Here is an 18,733-nt window from a genome sequence, read left to right on the forward strand (position 1 = left end):
TAAAAGGAAAGGGAGTTCATGATGGCTGGGGGTTTGTTAAGAGGGAAATAGTAAAAGCACAACTTCAGGCAATACCAATGAGACAGAAACATGAAAGGTGCCTAAAGAAGCCAGGGTGGCTATCTAAAGAACTTTTAACTGAGTTAAGATTAAAAAAGGATGTGTACAAAAAATAGAAAAGGGGGGAAAGCACCAAAGAGGAATTCAAACAAATAGCCAGCACGTGTAGACACAAAGTCAGAAAAGCTAAAGCACAGAATGAACTCAGGCTTGCTAGAGAGGTTAAAAGCAACAAAAAAGGCTTTGATGGGTATGTTCGTAGCAAAAGGAAGAACAAAGAAACAGTGGGGCCACTCAGAGGAGAAGATGGTGAAATGCAAACAGGGGACACAGAAAGGGCTGAACTCCTCAATGCCTTCTTTGCCTCAGTCTTCTCCAATAAAGAAAACAATGCCCGACCTGAAGAATTTGGAACAAATGATTCAGCAGAGGAAACACAGCCCAGAATAACTAAGGAGATAGTACAAGAATACTTGGCTAGTTTAGATGTATTCAAGTCTCCAGGGCCAGATGAACTGCACCCAAGAGTATTAAAAGAACTGGCAGATGTGATCACAGAACCACTGGCAGTCATCTTTGAGAATTCCTGGGGAACAGGCGAAGTCCCGGCAGACTGGAGGAGGGCAAATGTTGTCCCTATTTTCAAAAAGGGGAAAAGAGAGGACCCAAATAATTACCGCCCAGTCAGTCTGACATCAATACCAGGGAAGATTCTGGAGCAGATCATTAAGCAAACAGTCTGTGAGCACCTAGAAAGGAATGCTGTGATCACTAATAGTCAGCATGGATTTCTGAAAAATAAGTCATGTCAGACTAACCTGACCTCGTTTTTTGACAGAATTACAAGCCTGGTAGATGAAGGGAACGCAGTGGATGTAGCCTACCTTGATTTCAGCAAGGCATTTGACAAGGTGCCCCATGATATTCTTGTAAAGAAGCTGGTAAAATGCGGACTTGACTATGCTACCACTCAGTGGATTTGTAACTGGCTGACTGATGAACCCAAAGGGTGCTCATCAATGGTTCCTCTTCATCCTGGAGAAGAGTGATTAGTGGGGTGCCACAGGGTTCTGTCTTGGGCCCGGTCTTATTCAACATCTTTATCAACGACTTGGATGATGGACTCAAGGGCATCCTGAACAAATTTGCAGATGACACCAAACTGGGAGGGGTGGCTAACACCCCAGAGGACAGGATCACACTTCAAAACGACCTTGACAGATTAGAGAACTGGGCCAAAACAAACAAGATGAATTTTAACAGGGAGAAATGTAAAGTATTGCACTTGGGCAAAAAAAATGAGAGGCACAAATACAAGATGGGTGACACCTGGCTTGAGAGCAGTACATGTGAAAAGGATCTAGGAGTCTTGGTTGACCACAAACTTGACATGAACCAACAGTGTGACGCGGCAGCTAAAAAAGCCAATGCAATTCTGGGCTGCATCAATAGGAGTATAGCATCTAGATCAAGGGAAGTAATAGTGCCACTGTATTCTGCTCTGGTCAGACCTCACCTGGAGTACTGTGTCCAGTTCTGGGCACCACAGTTCAAGAAGGACACTGACAAACTGGAACGTGTCCAGAGGAGGGCAACCAAAATGGTCAAAGGCCTGGAAACGATGCCTTATGAGGAACGGCTAAGGGAGCTGGGCATGTTTAGCCTGGAGAAGAGGAGGTTAAGGGGTGATATGATAGCCATGTTCAAATATATAAAAGGATGTCCCATAGAGGAGGGAGAACGGTTGTTTTCTGCTGCTCCAGAGAAGCGGACACGGAGCAATGGATCCAAACTACAAGAAAGAAGATTCCACCTAAACATTAGGAAGAACTTCCTGACAGTAAGAGCTGTTCGACAGTGGAATTTGCTGCCAAGGAGTGTGGTGGAGTCTCCTTCTTTGGAGGTCTTTAAGCAGAGGCTTGACAACCATATGTCAGGAGTGCTCTGATGGTATTTCCTGCTTGGCAGGGGGTTGGACTCGATGGCCCTTGTGGTCTCTTCCAACTCTATGATTCTATGAAATGACTATACAACAACAACAACCTACCGATTGACAACTAGCACGTGGCTCAGTAACACTTCCAGTCCATGGCATTTAGAATAGATATTTAACATTAAAATTTATTTATTTATACACCACTTAATGCCAAAATGGGCTCCTAAGTGGCTCACAAAGTATAAAACCCCATTACAAAATGTTTAAAATACAAACATCCAAAGCATGCAATAAAACAATTACATTTAGACAACACATCAAGGAATGCCAAGACAGATTATTTTAGCAGTGAGAGAGAGTCAGATCAACTATCTAATTCAGTATTGTCTACATTAGTTGTTCCCAAACTTTTCCAGGCCACTGCCTCCTGGGTTCCATAAACTCATCCCCAGTGCCCCCTACCCTACCCTATAAAAGGCACTGTTCAGAATAACAATTTGCACAACCCACTTTGGAAGATAATACAAAAAAATTCAAAACAATAAAAATTAATTGCACATTAATTCAAAATCCAATTAAAACTATTTGGTTTAATTTATTCAACAAAATGGATTAACTTGATGCTGTGATACCAGCTTTTCAAGTCTGATAGTCGTTTACACCTCCAGCACCCCCTGCCGCCCCCTTATCTCTTAACAATGCAAAGCAAAAGAAGTGAATATAGAAATGTGCTACCTTGGCATTAGGGCGGTATCAACTTGCAATCTATTCTTTGGAAAGCAGTGCCTACAAGCCCTACGCAAGTAGCGTAACTGCTGAGAGAGGAGGTCGTGCTAACCAGGAAGTCTTCTTTTCAAATCTCTCCTCTTCTGACGTAAACTCACTAGGCAATGCACCCTGCCTCAGCCTTCTCGTGGCAAAGGGGCTTGAATAACTCAGAGAAGCTATGAGCTATGCCGTGCAGGGCCACCCAATATGGACAGGTCATAGTGAAGAGTTTTGACTAAACGTAATCCACTTGGAGCAGGAACCGGCAAGCCACTCCAGTATCCCTGCCAAGAAAACTCCATGGACAAAGACAACAGGCATATAAAAGTTATGACACTGGAAGATGAGCCCCTCAGGTCGGAAGGCATCCAACATGCTACTGAGGACAAGTACAAGTAGATGAAGGACAAGTAGATTCAGAGCTGATGAAGCGGCTGGGCCAAAGCCAAAAGGTCACTCAGTTGCGGATATGCCTGGAAGCGAAAGGAAAGGTCCAATGCTGTAAAGAAAAATATTGCATAGGAACCTGGAATGTAAGATCCATGAACCATGGTAAGCTGGATGTGGTCAAAAATGAGATAGCAAGTATAAATACTGTATCCTGGTCATCAGTGAACTAAAATGGACAGGAATGGACAAATTCAGTTTCTTCTATGGGAGTCTTGCCCACAGTAGTAGATATGATGATCATCCAATCATCATATCTACTACTGTGGGCAAGACTCCCATAGAAGAAATGGAGTGTCCCGCATAGTCAACAAAAGAGCGACAAAAGCTGTACTGGGATGCAATCTCAATAATGATGGAATAATCTTGATACGAATCCAAGGCAGACCTTTTAACATCACAGTAATCCAAGTTTATGAACCAAGTTTATGCTGAAGAAACTGAAATTGACCAATTCTATGAAGCCTTACAGGGACGCAGGTGGCGCTGTGGGTAAAAGCCTCAGTGCCTAGGACTTGCCAATCGAAAGGTCGGCGGTTCGAATCCCTGCAGCGGGGTGCGCTCCCGCTGCTCGGTCCCAGCGCCTGCCAACCTAGCAGTTCGAAAGCACCTCCGGGTGCAAGTAGATAAATAGGGACCGCTTACCAGCGGGAAGGTAAACAGCGTTTCCGTGTGTGACTCTGGCTCGCCAGAGCAGCGATGTCACGCTGGCCACGTGACCCGGAAGTGTCTCCGGACAGCGCTGGCCCCTGGCCTCTTAAGTGAGATGGGCGCACAACCTCAGAGTCTGTCAAGACTGGCCCGTACGGGCAGGGGTACCTTTACCTTTACCTTTATGAAGCCTTACAACACCTTCTAGAAATGACACCAAAGAAGGATGTTCTCTCCATTATAGGGGATTGGAATGCTAAAGTAGGGAGTCGAGAGATAAAAGAAATAACTGGCACATTTGGCCTTGGAGTTCAAAACGAAGCAGGGCAAAGGCCTGTCAAGAGAACAAGCTGGTCATCACAAACACTCTTTTCCAACAACACAAGAGACGACCCTACACATGGACATCACCAGATGGGCAGCATCGAAATCAGATTGATTATATTCTCTGCAGCCAAAGATGGAGAAGCTCTATACAGTCAGCAAAAACAAGACCTGGAGCTGACTGTGGCTCAGATCATCAGCTTCTTATAGCAAAATTCAAGCCTAATTTGAAGAAAGTAGAGAAAATCACTGGGCCCGTAAGATACAATCTAAATCAAATCCCTTATGTATAAACAGTGGAAATGAGGAACAGGTTTAAGGATTTAGATTTGGTGGACAGAGTGCCTGAAGAACTATGGATGGAGGCTCGCAACATTATACAGGAGGCAGCAACGAAAACCATCCCAATGAAAAGGAAATGCAAGAAAGCAAAGTGGCAAAATGCGAGACAAGAGCAATGCAAAGATATAGAGGAAAACAATAGAATGGGAAACACCAGATATCTGTTCCAAGAAAATTGGAGATATAAAAGGAACATTTTGTGCAAAGATTACCATAATAAAGGACAAAAAGTGGTAAGGACCTAACAGAAACAGAAGACATCAAGAAGAGGTGGCAAGAATACACAGAAGAATTATACCAGAAAGATATGGATGTCTCATACACCCCAGGTAGTGTGGTTGCTGACCTTGAGCCAGACATCCTGGAGAATGAAGTCAAATGGGCCTTAGAAAGCACTTAGAAAGGCCAGTGTAAGTGATGACATTCCAGCTGAACTATTTAAAATTTTAAAAGATGATGCTGTTAAGGTGCTACACTCAATATGCCAGCAAGTTTGGAAATCTCAGCAGTGGCTAGAGGACTGGAGAAGATCAGTCTACATCCCAATCCCAAAGAAGGGCAGTGCCAAAGAATACTCCAACTACCGCACAATTGCACTCATTTCACACGCTAGCAAGGTTATGCTTAAAATTCTACAAGGCAGGCTTAAGCAGTATGTGGACCGAGAACTCCCAGAAGTGCAAGCTGGATTTCGAAGGGGCAGAGGGGGCAGAGGAACCAGAGAACAAATTGCAAACATGCGCTGGATTATGGAGAAAGCTAGAGAGTTCCAGAAAGACATCTACTTCTGCTTCATTGACTACGCAAAAGCCTTTGACTGTGTCAACCACAGAAAACTATGGCAAGATCTTAAAGAAATGGGAGTGCCTGATCACCTCATCTGTCTCCTGAGAAATCTCTATGGGGGACAAGAAGCTACAGGTAGAACTGGATATGGAACAACTGATTGGTTCAAAATTGGGAAAGGAGTACGACATGGCTGTATATTGTCTCCCTGCTTATTTAACTTATATGACACAACTTTGATGGCAGAAAGTGAGGAGGAATTAAAGAACCTTTTAATGAGGGTAAAAGAGGAGAGCGCAAAATATGGTCTGAAGCTCAACATCAAAAAAAGAAGGTCATGGCCACTGGTCCCATCACTTCCTGGCACGTAGAAGGGGAAGAAATGGAGGCAGTGAGAGATTTTACTTTCTTGGGCTCCATGATCACTGCAGATGGTGACAGCAGCCACGAAATTAAAAGACCCCTGCTTCTTGGGAGAAAAGCAATGACAAACCTAGACAGCATCTTAAAAAGCAGAGATATCACCTTGCCAACAAAGGTCCGTATAGTTAAAGCTATAGTTTTCCCAGTAGTGATGTATGGAAGTGAAAGCTGGACCATAAAGAAGGCTGGTCGCCGAAGAATGGGTGCTTTTGAATTATGGTGCTGGAGGAGACTCTTGAGAGTCCCATGGACTGCAAGAAGATCAAACCTCTCCATTCTGAAGGAAATCAGCCCTGAGTGCTCACTGGAAGGACAGATCCTGAAGCTGAGGCTCCAATACTTTGGCCACCTCATGAGAAGAGAAGACTCCCTGGAAAAGACCCTGATGTTGGGAAAGATGGAGGGCACAAGGAGAAGGGGACGACAGAGGACGAGACGGTTGTGTTCTCGAAGCTACTAGCATGAGTTTGACCAAACTGCGGGAGGCAGTGGAAGACAGAAGTGCCTGGCGTGCTCTGGTCCATGGGGTCACGAAGAGTTGGACACGACTAAATGACTAAACAACAATGATGTATATACAGAAATAATGCATTGAAATGAACTCACTTGCAGGATTTGAGTAAAACACTTACAATGGACAAATATAAATAGAAAACACAAATATGAGGTAAAAATGTTAAGAATAGATTAAGAATACTATTTTAATTTTAGTATATAAGGTATATAAAATTATAAGCAGAACAAACAAATATGTTATAAACCAGAAAGGGAAGCTGGGGGAAGTCTTGGGGGGGGGCAGGTGTGAACTGAAATTGTAAAGAGCAATTTGAATTTTTGAATATGTTAAAACTTGTTGAAAAATCATAATAAATTTTTTTTTTTTTTTTAAATGGATTGGAATCCAGCCCCGAACCCAGTAGGGGGTGGTTTCAGGAAGATGGGAAAGGGGGAGTCATTGTTCATCCTCACCACCACTCCTGTGAACTTACCCCCAAACCGTGAACAGCAATCCAAGTGTCCTGTTCTAGGCTGGATGGAACCCTATGCAGAAACACTTCTGTTAATAGCTGGGGATGCACTTCAACACTTGGTTGTATGCATCTACTTGGAGGTATAATACGGATATATCTTACATGGCTTTTGAGAGAATATATATGAAATACTTCCAACAGCAATATGCTTCACAGATGTTGTATTAGGAATAGTCTTATTAAGCTTGCTCACTACCCAGTTCTGAAGTTCTTGCTTAGTTAACATAAAACATTTTTATCTAATTTCCCCTGTCAAATATTTGGGAGTATCGTAATGTACAATATGTCTAAGCACTTACTGGAAGAATCCAACCTTTGTGCCAACTTTTTAAAAAAAAGACTGGCATCAACATCAATTGGGCATATTTATAGAAATCTAAAGGAATCTAGGCACTACTCAGAGAATGTTCATTGTGCATTAAGTTTACTTTCCTTGTACTGGCTCAGTTCCTCAAATTTATCACGTACAGAGCTTTTTAAAAAGAAGCAATTCCAGAGAACAGTAGAACAATGATATTGAAAATAAGTTTGGTTGTGTTGACTTTTATAATTAAAAAATCAAGCATCGCCTCTCTGAACTTTACCTATTATACCATGACACAGTCTTTGCCAACAGGGGCCCTCCAGATGTTTTAGATTACGGTTTCTATCAGCCCCAACCAGCATGGAGGACACCCCGTTGGCAAAGGCTGCCATCATAAGTGTAAAGTTATGGTGGGGGAGTGACTGAAATTTTATTTTATGTTTCAGTCTGCTGTGCTGCTTAACATATTGGAGGAAAGTGTCGCATGGTCTTTCCTAATCTACGCATGATCCATGTCAACACCTGGGACCTTCTCAGTGTCTTCCCATGAACTACAGACCCTCCCGTGCATCTTGACTCCATTACACTAATGCTACTAAAAATCCGTCTGTTTCTGAATAAATATGAGATTAGACACATGCTTGCTGTATCATAGATTCTAGTTGTTCGCCCCCTTGCCAAAACTCAAGGGATTATCTTTGTTCTTTGGAAAGAATATGGGTACCGAAACTCTCTCTTGGGCACAGCAGGGAGTGAGAATGGTGTCTAGAGGGAGCAGTTATCTCCTACCCCAGTTCCTCAGGGGGAGAGGTGCAAAGTGAAGGCAAGGGCAGATTGTCACGGGGCAGGGAGGGACTTTTATGGTGGACTCCTGTAGGTCCCTCCTTTGGCCAGCAAAAGGTGAGAATCTCTGCTTATCTTCCCTTAGTCCCCGTTTCTGGGGGCCACAACAGGCTCAAATCCTGGCACTTACTTAAAGCAACAGCTTCTACCTGTATGTGCTCAGCAGTTTAATATAAAGGGGATGATCTGTTATTCTATTACCTACATAATTCTGATTTATAGAAATTCTACAGAGATTAAGAAATGTGAGACAACGCCCTGACAAAGGCCTCAAGTTGTGGAGAGGAGACAGGCCCTGACAGCCCCCCCCCCAAAGGTGGTTACTGTAACACAGGCTGCCTTTAATAGTCTTCCTTCAGAGTAAATGGTGCCATGAACTGCAGGCCCACTTACCAAAGAGAGGGAAATATTTTAAAACTCGCTGCCTGGAAAATGCCCAGGATCATTGTAAACTCTGCAAGACTGTAGCCCAGCAAATAGTTCAGCTCATTTTGTAATAAAAGTAGTATTTTTGCCACTTTATTTTGAGAGGGGAAAAGGCAGAGTGATTCTTCCAACATCTTCTCCTATAAAAGAAAATTACAGCTTCCAGAAAGAACGTGGAAACTTATTTTACATGTTACATTTTATTATAGACAGCTTGGCTAAAGAACCACAGCGTTCACAATCAGGAAATTACTAAGAATAAACCAGCTTCACAGCTCGTCCGAAAGTAAGTAAAAGAAAACTTTACACAAAGAACTTTGCTTTAACTGGATAGAGGGGGAAATCTCTTAATACTACACGAATGCAGAGTTCTTGGGGAAAGGAAAGGGGTGAAATTATTAACATTAATAGATGCTACTGTAGGATGCAAAGTTTTTACAAAATAAAACTTCATACAGATGACAGATACTGAAAAAGGCCACTATAAAATATATTCAGGATAATTTGTTCCATTTTGTTGCAAAGTCTAAAGAAACTTACTGTTAGAATTAAATATGCATCTGGGAGGGGGAGTCAAAGCAAGGCATGCTGGGATTTATTCACATTTCTGCCCTGTCACTTCCCCACCTGCCTTTCCTCCCTGAATTCCACTGCTGGAGGCTTCCCCACTTGGGCCAGGCTCACCTCCACTCTGACAGCTGAGCCTGGGGAAAGGGGGGTTGAATCTACCTGAATGCACAAAGTGCTTTTCTTTAAGATACTCATTTGAAACATTTCTAGAGCACCCTTCATCCAACAGATGTTAGAGCAGGGCATAATGGGGAGGATGAATAAAGCTAAGCCAGACAGATACAAAAACAACCAAAAAGTAGAACATCAACTCTCATAATGCCATAGCAAAACGGCATTTTGCCATCTTTCAGAGGCAGGGTGCCACTGAATACCTGCTTGCAGATTTCCTGCCAACATAAAGCTGTGGACCCTGTCAAGTAGGCTGCTGGAAAAGATGCATTCGTGGTCTGATCCTGTGGACGCTTCTTATGTTCTTTTTTATTTATTTGCATTTCTAGCTCACCTTTTCCACCCATGAGCACAAGGTGGCGTACATAGTTCTCCCTCCTTGTTTAATCCCCACAACAACCCTATGAAGTAGGTTAGGCTGAGAGGCGGGGACTGGCCCAAGGTGACCCAGTGGGCTGCATGGCCAAGTGGGGATTGGAACCCCTGTCTCCAAGGTCCGAGTCCGACACTCTCACCACTACCCCGCCCTGCTTCTCTCATGCTCTGCATCAAGGCAGGGCACATCATCAAGACGGGTCCCCCATTTCTCAGCCAGGACTAAGACGGAGGCAGCATTGCATTTGAGCCGTCCCGCAAGGAGGATCTTGCCATTCCCATGTATGAACTTATGGAAAGGAGTTCAGACATTTCTGCCTCACCTTTATGTCAACAAGAATTCCAGTCTCACAAAGTTTCCATTTAAGAATCCTAAAAGAAGCACTGGTGCCATTAATTCAAAGATTTTTTTGTCTCATGATTTTTTCTTTAAAAAAAAGCTTAAATAAATTACAATTATGGGCTTTGGCAGGCATACTCAAAGCTATATGAGAAAAATAACCCAAAATAATTCCAGAAATTATCTTATGAATCATCAACAAAGTAACAGTTAAAGAACAGTTTCTGTTAAAATAACACAGGTGCAGGCGTCAACCAGGGAAGCAGACGGTTCAATTTGTGGAGAGCTGTTCAGAGGAGCCTGTGTTTATGAAGTCTATTCATGCACAAAGAATTAACAGTTTCATTCAGCTGATTTTGCATTATCCGTTTGTTTGATCTTATTAAACTCACTGTATATTTTGAAAACATGCTTCCAATGGGGAAGGGAGAGAGGGGGAAAATCTGGACTTAAATACCAATGAAAAAACAGTATTTCGGAAGACTGAGGGATCATATACTCCTCTAACTATTACAGTGGTACCTCGGGTTAGGAACTTAATTCGTTCTGGAGGTCCAGGTTTCTTAACCTGAAACTGTTCTTAACCTGAGGTACCACTTTAGCTAATGGGGCCTCCCGCTGCTGCCGCGCCGCCGGAGCACAATTTCTGTTCTTATCCTGAAGCCAAGTTCTTAACCTGAAGCACTATTTCAGGGTTAGAGGAGTCGGTAACCTGAAGTGTCTGTAACCCGAGGTACCACTGTAATACTTTTTAAAGCCAAATACTAAAATCACAAATTTAAAATACAGCACACTTACACTCTCTTGCAGCTTCCCTCCAGATGTTGGTGGGCTCACAACCCCCATCACCCCAGGAAGCAACGCCAATGGCCAGGGATGAAGGGAGCTGGAGTCCAGCAACATCCAGGTGGCTGCTGGATGGATCAAGGGAACACTTTCAGCAGAACTTCACTGTTATTTCTGAAGATGAATTCCTACCATCTATGAAAGTATAGAATAAGGGAACTGAAGAGCTGGAAGGGATCCCCAAGGGACATCTAGTCCAGCCCCCTGCAATGCAGGAATTTCAGCTCAAGCATCCATGACAGATGGCCGTCCAACCTCTCCTTCAAAATCTCCAAGGAAGGAAAGTCCACAACCTCCCGAGGGAAACCGTTCCACTGTCAAACAGTCAGAAAGCTCTTCCGAATGTTTAGTCAGAATCCATTGGTTAGGATCCTATCCTCCAGAAAAGGAGAAAACAAGCTTGTTCCCTCTTCTATGTGACAGCCCTTGAGATATTTGAAGATGGCTATCCTATCTCCCCTCAGTCCTCTCTTTTCCAGTGTTGTTGACGAGCAGCAGCTGCTCCATCGGCTGTCACTGCAGAGCTCCCAGGCGGCATGCACCACGCACTGAGGCCCATCGTCCAAGGCCAGGACGGCGGGCAGGCTACGCACATGGAGCGCCAGGCAGCAGCGCTGAGCTGGGCACCAAGCTCTGGCTAAAGCCTCGCAAAGCTCCTGTCACAATGCCCATGGTGCGGCCCAGACCCGCTGCCCACCCGCCAGCCTCTCCACCCATGGCCGTGCCAGGTTTACCTCAGCGCACGGACAAGGAACTTCCTGCAGCCAATCTGAAACCGCACCGGCCTCCCCTCCTGCCCAGAGGCCTCCGTGGCTTTGGATTGGCTGCAGGAGCTTCCTGGAGCCAAACCGAAGCCATGCCAGTGTTGCAGAAGTCAGTCCACGCGCGGCAAGGCGCCTGCGGCTTAGTTTCAAGGAGATGCCACGCCGGTTTAGCTCAGGGCAGGGAGTGACCGAGCAGGCGGCAGGGTCTGGGGACCGGATTTACGAGCCTGGTGGGCCGCATCCAGCCCCCAGGCCGTAGTTTGCCGACTCCTACTCTATGGCATGCAAACTAAACATTTTCTGTTGTAAGTTAACTTTTCTGAAGTGAATTAACCTAATTTGCACAGAGAAATTGTCCAGTTCAACATTTTCTGGAAAACACAAATCTCTGCTTATAGCAGACAGTGCTTTTGAATTGTGTGGATGAATTTGGGGAGCGACTGCAGGTGTGTGGAATGGTGGAAGACTGTGGCAAGTTGGACAGTATAGCCTTCAGCTATTCTCTTAATCACAAGATCATTTTACTCAATTTTATCTTATAATTATAAGCTCCTTTTCCTAGCTGTCATTTGCTGTTCCTATTTTTAGGGTTTTATTGCAGATTTCTTTTGGGGTCTGTGTGTTTATTTTAGTGTAGTTTATAGAGAAGGGGGGGGAGTGAGCCGCCTTAAGGACTTCACACCAGAAGACAATATAACTTTCCCTAAATAAAGAAGATGAAAATTCTTGATACATTACAATAGCTTAACCCTTTAATTCCAATTGCAAATGGAATTTTAAAATGCACAAACATAGAACAGCAAATGAAAAATACCCTAAAATTCCTGGTACTCTGAAGACTTATAGAGAATTCTCTGGCTTACTTTAGCAAAAGACCAAAGGTGTATACTTCTCCTCATACTTTTTGTGGACCTCTGATTATTTAAATTCCGTCACTACCTTTATAAACAACAGAAAGACGGGGATATCCAAAACAAGCTGAATCAAAGAGTCACAAAAAGCCTAAACTCCAATTCCAAAGGATCACTAATACTGGAGAATGCACAAAGACACACATTAATGTTGCCTAAACCTTTGAAAGATGTTTCAAACTGATGAAACAGCCCAAATTACACACACAGAACACCACTCTGTAATATACATCAGTGTAATGGAAACTTTCTGCTGGGGGGCAACTAGTGCTCCCACCCACCCTCTCCACTGCTAACAAATCTCCTCCATTCATTTTAAGAGGAATTTGACCATCCAGTTGCATAATGCCTCAGGCAGTACTTTTATCCCACATTCCATAATTAATGTTGAATGACAAAATTTAGAGGGAGTAATAAGGTATGTGATAATATTGAGAGAGAGAGAGAGAGAGAGAGAGAGAGAGAGAGACGATTACCAAACTTCCTCCAGCCAGGAACCAGAAACCAAGGTTCCAGATGTGGTTCTCTGAGGGCCTCTAGTGGCCAATGGCAGAATCCCATCCCACTTCAGTAATAGAGAAAGACCATCTCCCATGGTAACATGGGGAGGGAAGCATGTGACTCTTGATTCCATCTCCACATGGCAATCTGCAGGAGAGGGGGGCAGGATTAAACTCTAAGCAAGATGCCCCAGGGTTTCACCTCCAATTTTGGGTTGTTTGTTGTCCCCTCTCCCCAGTACAAGATCCCATGCCTCATGCCATCTCCTTTGGAGGTCTTTAAGCAGAGGCTTGACAACCATATGTCAGGAGTGCTCTGATGGTGTTTCCTGCTTGGCAGGGGGTTCGACTCGATGGCCCTTGTGGTCTCTTCCAACTCTATGATTCTATGACTGAGGCTGCTGTTGGGCTGTAGCCTTTCCCACTTCATTGTGGATTTTCTGGATTCTTCCCCCAAGAAGACACTGAAGTCCAGCTGACTGTTTGATTTTGGCTGCTAGAGCCTGAAAAAGGGGAGGAGGCAGTGGGGCAGCGGAAGCAAGAGAATTAAAGTGAAGGATTTTTATTTGTTGATTTCTTTTCTTTTCAGAAGGTGAATATAATAGCAGGGAAGAGAGCAATTCAGAAGCTATGAGTGAGACAAGGGAAAAATCAGACTGTAAAGAGAATGAATAGCAAGCTGTCTGTTTGGGATGGCAGGAAATGAAATTAGGGAAACACAGAGAGGAAGAGGAGGAACTTTCCAGCTGCTCATGGGGACTTCCTGCCTGGGCGGCTCTAAGAGGCTGCGTAGCCCTTGTTGGCCAGGAAAACAAGGCCTCCATACCTGGTTTCCTCGGGAAATACATATGGAGTACTCCTGCTGTTCTGAGAAGATTCGTTGTCTTCGTTGTTTTCTTGGCTGGAAGGCAGGTGGGCAGAGCGGTTCTGTTGGCTCTCCCACTGATGGGCAATATTGCTAATGGTTAATCGTTTCTTTTCCTGAAATGAGATACGAATATACAGTTTGAGAAAAGAGTTTGCTAAAGTAAAACGGCATTCTGGAAACTAAGATCAAAGAAATGGAATTACAGCAATCAGAAATTTATGTTGATTTCAGTTGGCTATCTGTTTGCTCTCAACACCGATTAATCCACATCGGTGGCTTTTAACTAAAATAGACCCCCTACAATCAGAGGCTGCTAGACCCTCAATGACAGTTGCTGGGTAGTTTGTGGGCTCCCCATAAGCCTGTGAGAAGTAGGATGCCATGGCCTGTTCCAGAGAGGCTCTTGTGTTCTTATGCGTAAGACAGTAGGAAGCATGGGCAGACTTGATCAAATACTCTATAGCAGGAGTTCCCAGTTGGCCAAGCTCTGTGGAACCCGTTTTTCAAAAGCCAAGCCATTTTCAAATGTTGATATCTCTGTGGTCAGTTCTGTTATGTGACTGGTTCCGCCATACCCTCCAACATGTCCCAGAGCAAAGCCAGGCCGCGTCTTCCAGGCCATGCTCCCGCATGAGTCACACGACCTGCACAAGGATGTCCCATGCCTTTGACGGGTATGTGCCTGGGTGGGTTATGCGGCCTTCCAAGAGGGAACATAGGAACACTTTATAGGAACATAGGAAGCTGCCTTATATGGAGTCAGATCACTGGTCCATCGAGCTCAGTGCTGGAAGTACCTCTCCAGGATTTCAGACAGGATTCTCTCCCAGCCCAACCTAGAGATGCAGTGGATGGAACCTGGGACCTTCTGCAAGAAGAGCAGGTGCTTTACCACTGATCACTCTCCCCCTGCAATGGAGGATGCCATGTGGTTTGTTTCCAGCAGGGAAGGAGCAGCCATAACAAGGAGACACAGCTACCAGGGGGGTGGGATAAGTGAAGGGAGGGAAGGGCCCGGTTCTCTTCCATTTGCATCACACGAAGGCCACCGCTTGGTACCTTCAGCAAGGTCTGCTTGTGGCTTTCACGCCTCTTCTCTTCCTCTTTTCGTAAGGCAACAGATGCCATGCGCCTTTCTTCTTCCTGGGTTAAAATAAAACAGAACACTTTGCGGTGAGACTCACGATGGTACTAGTCAAACTTTGCAAGGAGTCAGTCCATAGCAGGGTAGGGGATCTAAAGGTAACAGGGAAGTCATACTGGATTTTGTAAAAACACTGAAGTCATGAACAAGTTTTCAAGTTCCACAGAACAGTGTGTCCAGCTGCTATACAAAAAACAAAGAAACAAACCCAAAGTATCCCTACTGGGTAGACTGTGTAATTCAATTAAAAAAAGTCCAAGCATTCCCATATTTTCCAAGTAACAAAGCAATGCTCACAATGAAATCAAATATTAAAAGGTTCTTAATAACAATAATAAAAATATGTATACCCTGCCCATCTGACTGGATTGCCCCAGCCACTCTGGGCAGCTTCCAAAATATATAAAAACATAATAAAACATTAAACATTAAAAACTTCCCTATACATGGCTGCCTTCAGATGCCTTCTAAAGGTTGTATAGTTACTTATCTCCTTGACAACTGATAGGAGGGCATTCCACTGGGAGGGTGCCACTATCTCACTACATAGTGAGGGAACCACCAGAAGGCCCTTGGAGCTGGGCCTCCGTGTCCAGGCTGAGTGATGGGGGTGGAGATGCTCCTTCAGGGATACTGGGCTAAGACCATTTAGGGCTTTAAATGTCAGCACCAATGCTTTGAATGGTGCTAAGAAATGTATTGGGAGCCAGCAAAGATCCTTTAGGACCAGTGTTATATGGTCTAGGCAGCCAATCCCAGGCACCACTCTAGCTGCCGCATTCTGGATTAGTTGTAGTTTCCAGGTCATCTTCAAAGGTAGCCCCACGCAGAGCGCATTGCAGTAGTCCAAGCAAGAGATAACTAGAGCATGCACCACTCTCGCAAGACAGTGCGCAGGCAGGTAGGGTCTTAGCCTGCGTACCAGATGGAGCTGGTAGACAGCTGCCCTCGATATAGAACTGACCTGTGCCTCCATGGGCAACTGTGAGTCCAAAATGACTCCCAGGCTGCGCACCTGGTCCTTCAGTGGCACAGTTACCCCATTCAGGACCAGAGAGTCCCCCACACCTGCCTGCCCCCTGTCCCCCAGAAACAGTACTTCTGTCTTGTCAGGATGCAACCTCAATCCACTGACTGCAACCCAACTTCTAACAGCCTCCAGACGCTCACACAGGATGTTTACTGCCTTAACAGGTTCCGATTTAAATGAAAGGTAGAGCTGGGTATCATCCGTATACAGATGAACACCCAGCCCAAACCCCCTGATGATCTCTCTCAGAGGCTTCATATAGATGTTAAAAAGCAGGGGGCGGCAGGACAGAGTTCTGAGGAACCCCACGTAAGACTCATCCCGCAACACCACTTTCTGGACACAGCCCAGGAGGAAGGAGCGGAACCACGGCATAACATTGCCCCCAGCTGGCTTCCCCAGAAGAATACCATGGTCAATGGTATCAAAAGCCACGGTATCAAAAGAACTGAGAGATCCAGCAGAACTAGGAAACAGCTTTTCCCTCTGTTCCTCGTCTACCAAGAACATCGACCACCTTCCATTATTGGAAAAACTGACACAAAAATTGGAAGTAGCAAGAGGCCAAAAGAAACCTGATAATTTTAATGCAGTCTGGTGTGACAGTTATGGTAGAACAGTACTAATAGTTTACAGCACAGTTGTGCGTGCATGAAGGGCATATTTCAATTTTCCACCTTCCCCCTCCCTATAAATTTTTATAAATTCTAATCGTTATTGATACAAAGTACCTTTTACTTACGGTCACCAATCTAAGCATTAGACAATACTATACATAATTTCATATCTGTAATAATTGTAAGTTTTGGTATATACACTTTGACACAACTTTGTTAATACATTCAGAAATTTATATATCTCAATGCAACCATGAATGAATAAAAATTATGTTACCATAAAATATATTAAAAGGTTCTTCAATGCAAGTATATTGTGACTCTTAATTTTAGATTTATTTTATTCATTTATATACATCTTGGATGTTTAATAAAAAGCCTCAAAATATATTTTTATTAAGAGAAAGTTCTAGAAAGAAGAAAATCTGTATGGCCGGATAGACCCTGCATATTAAATGCAATGAGAGTATTCAGCAGGTGGTTTGTTTAAAAAAGAAAATCCTTGCTGTCAAATTTATTCAGGACATACCTATTCTGACATTTTCATTCTATTTATTTATTTGCAGCAGTTGTAAGGAGAGATGGTAATTATAGTAATGTTGGCATTTCCAACATTTTTAACTAAGCTGTTAAATAGGCTGCTAAAAGAGCCATTGGTTCAAAGTAAAGCCTGTTTAGCTGCATCATACCTTTGGGATGGAGGAATTGTTTGGTGCAAGGTTCATACAAACATCTTTGGAGGGAATGTAAGACAGCTACTAAGTTTCAGAGTCATTTCTTTCACTGTAAAGTTGAACTGGACCTACTATTTCCCTTCTGGGGAGCAAATAAAGCCATCCTCTCCAAATAGTTAATGATCCATCTTCTCACAGCTGAGCAAATGGAGATAACCTTTCTCTGGAAAAGTGATCAACAATCTGCCCCTCCAAAGGTGGTATGACAGGAAGCGTTCTCTGTCAAACTTACCCAATGATGTAGCCTAACCCAAAGTGAAATAAGAAGTGATGGGTTCTAGGAAGACTAGTTCCTTCCTCTTATATTAATTCCAGTCCAGGAGAACAGGCTGTCTCTCTCTCTTAATGCCTTAATGGTGAGGTGTTTATATTCTTGACATGGGAGGGAGGTTTTCTTTCATTCGTTTGTCTCTTTCTGTGGGGGCTCTTTGTATTCTTGTGTCTTTATGCAGTACAATAAGCTCACAATTTAAACAGGGATTGGGTTCAATGGCGGGTGGGATTGCCAACACCATTTCCCCCAGAACTCAGCCCCTTTCTATTTTTTTATATTTATATATTTATATTTTTTGCCATATGTGTTAAGCTGAATGAGCACAAGTTAAATGTGTGTAAGTTGTGGGTTTACTGTACACAAAGGCTGGTTGCAAAAACAGCTTACCATGCAATTGGGACTGCTGCTTGTGCTCATTTATAATATCTGTATGTTATATGTTGGCTTTCTACTTCAGAGTGGCTTTCAACAAAAATACCAGTAAAATAAAAATGCTGAATATAAAATGCAAACTTAACAACAGTGAAGAGAAGATGCATCTTAACTAAAGTTCCCAGTGCTTATTTATGGGAAGGGGATTCCATAATTTGGGAGGGGGAGACCGCTCTCTCCAGCTCTACCTGCCTAAATTCTGAAAGAGCCAAAACCCGAGAAGAGCCTCAGAGAATGATCTTATGGAATGGGAAACTCATACTGACACAGACAGTCCTTCTGCTGTCTTATCCCAAACATAAATTCAATGAGTGTAGACCTCACTCCTTATGGGGTTGTCAATAAGACAAATCAGAGGAGATTGCTAAGCATTTTGTATATAGAAAATAGTAAAAATATTCTTAGTAACTGTAGTAAGTTTTTTAAAAAATAATAAAAAACACAAAACCTGCTGGCACTGTGAATAGTCTGGTTAAATAAAACTCCTTGCTTATTTCAAGGTTTAACCCATCACAGAGTTTTCCCCACAGAGTTTCTCTTACTGTGATCTTCTTCATATCCAGCTGTCGGAGCTGCATCATATGGTGGAGAACAGTATGCTTGTAAAACGCCTCTTGCGCTATCGGGTTGCCATCTAGGGTGATGTCTGAAAGGGATGCAGAATCGGCAAGGCACAAGATGTCATCAAAACTAGGTGAAAAGAAAAAGGAATGGAACACAAGTCACGGATCTCAAACATACAATCATCAATTTCTATGACTATTAACCTTAAAATAACCATTATTGATATCATTCCACTAATTAAAAGCAAGCAGT

General features: G+C 43.6%; 1 protein-coding gene across 8 annotated transcripts in view; it reads right to left on the reverse strand.

Annotated features, from left to right (window-relative positions):
- LRRC49 (leucine rich repeat containing 49) overlaps positions 1 to 18,733 on the reverse strand; it is a 115,892-nt gene that overhangs the window by 73,083 nt on the left and 24,076 nt on the right. For all 8 annotated transcript variants that reach the window (XM_079953250.1, XM_079953249.1, XM_079953248.1 and 5 more), the window contains 3 exons: positions 18,460 to 18,607; positions 14,746 to 14,829; positions 13,645 to 13,799 (listed from right to left, as the gene is read on the reverse strand). In XM_079953250.1, the coding sequence (XP_079809376.1) occupies positions 13,645 to 13,799; positions 14,746 to 14,829; positions 18,460 to 18,607 (387 nt within the window). The remainder of the gene's footprint in view (positions 1 to 13,644; positions 13,800 to 14,745; positions 14,830 to 18,459; positions 18,608 to 18,733) is intronic.

Source organism: Podarcis cretensis (assembly GCF_951804945.1).
Source record: "Podarcis cretensis genome assembly, chromosome: 14".
In the NCBI taxonomy this organism is placed as follows: Eukaryota; Metazoa; Chordata; class Lepidosauria; order Squamata; family Lacertidae; genus Podarcis; species Podarcis cretensis.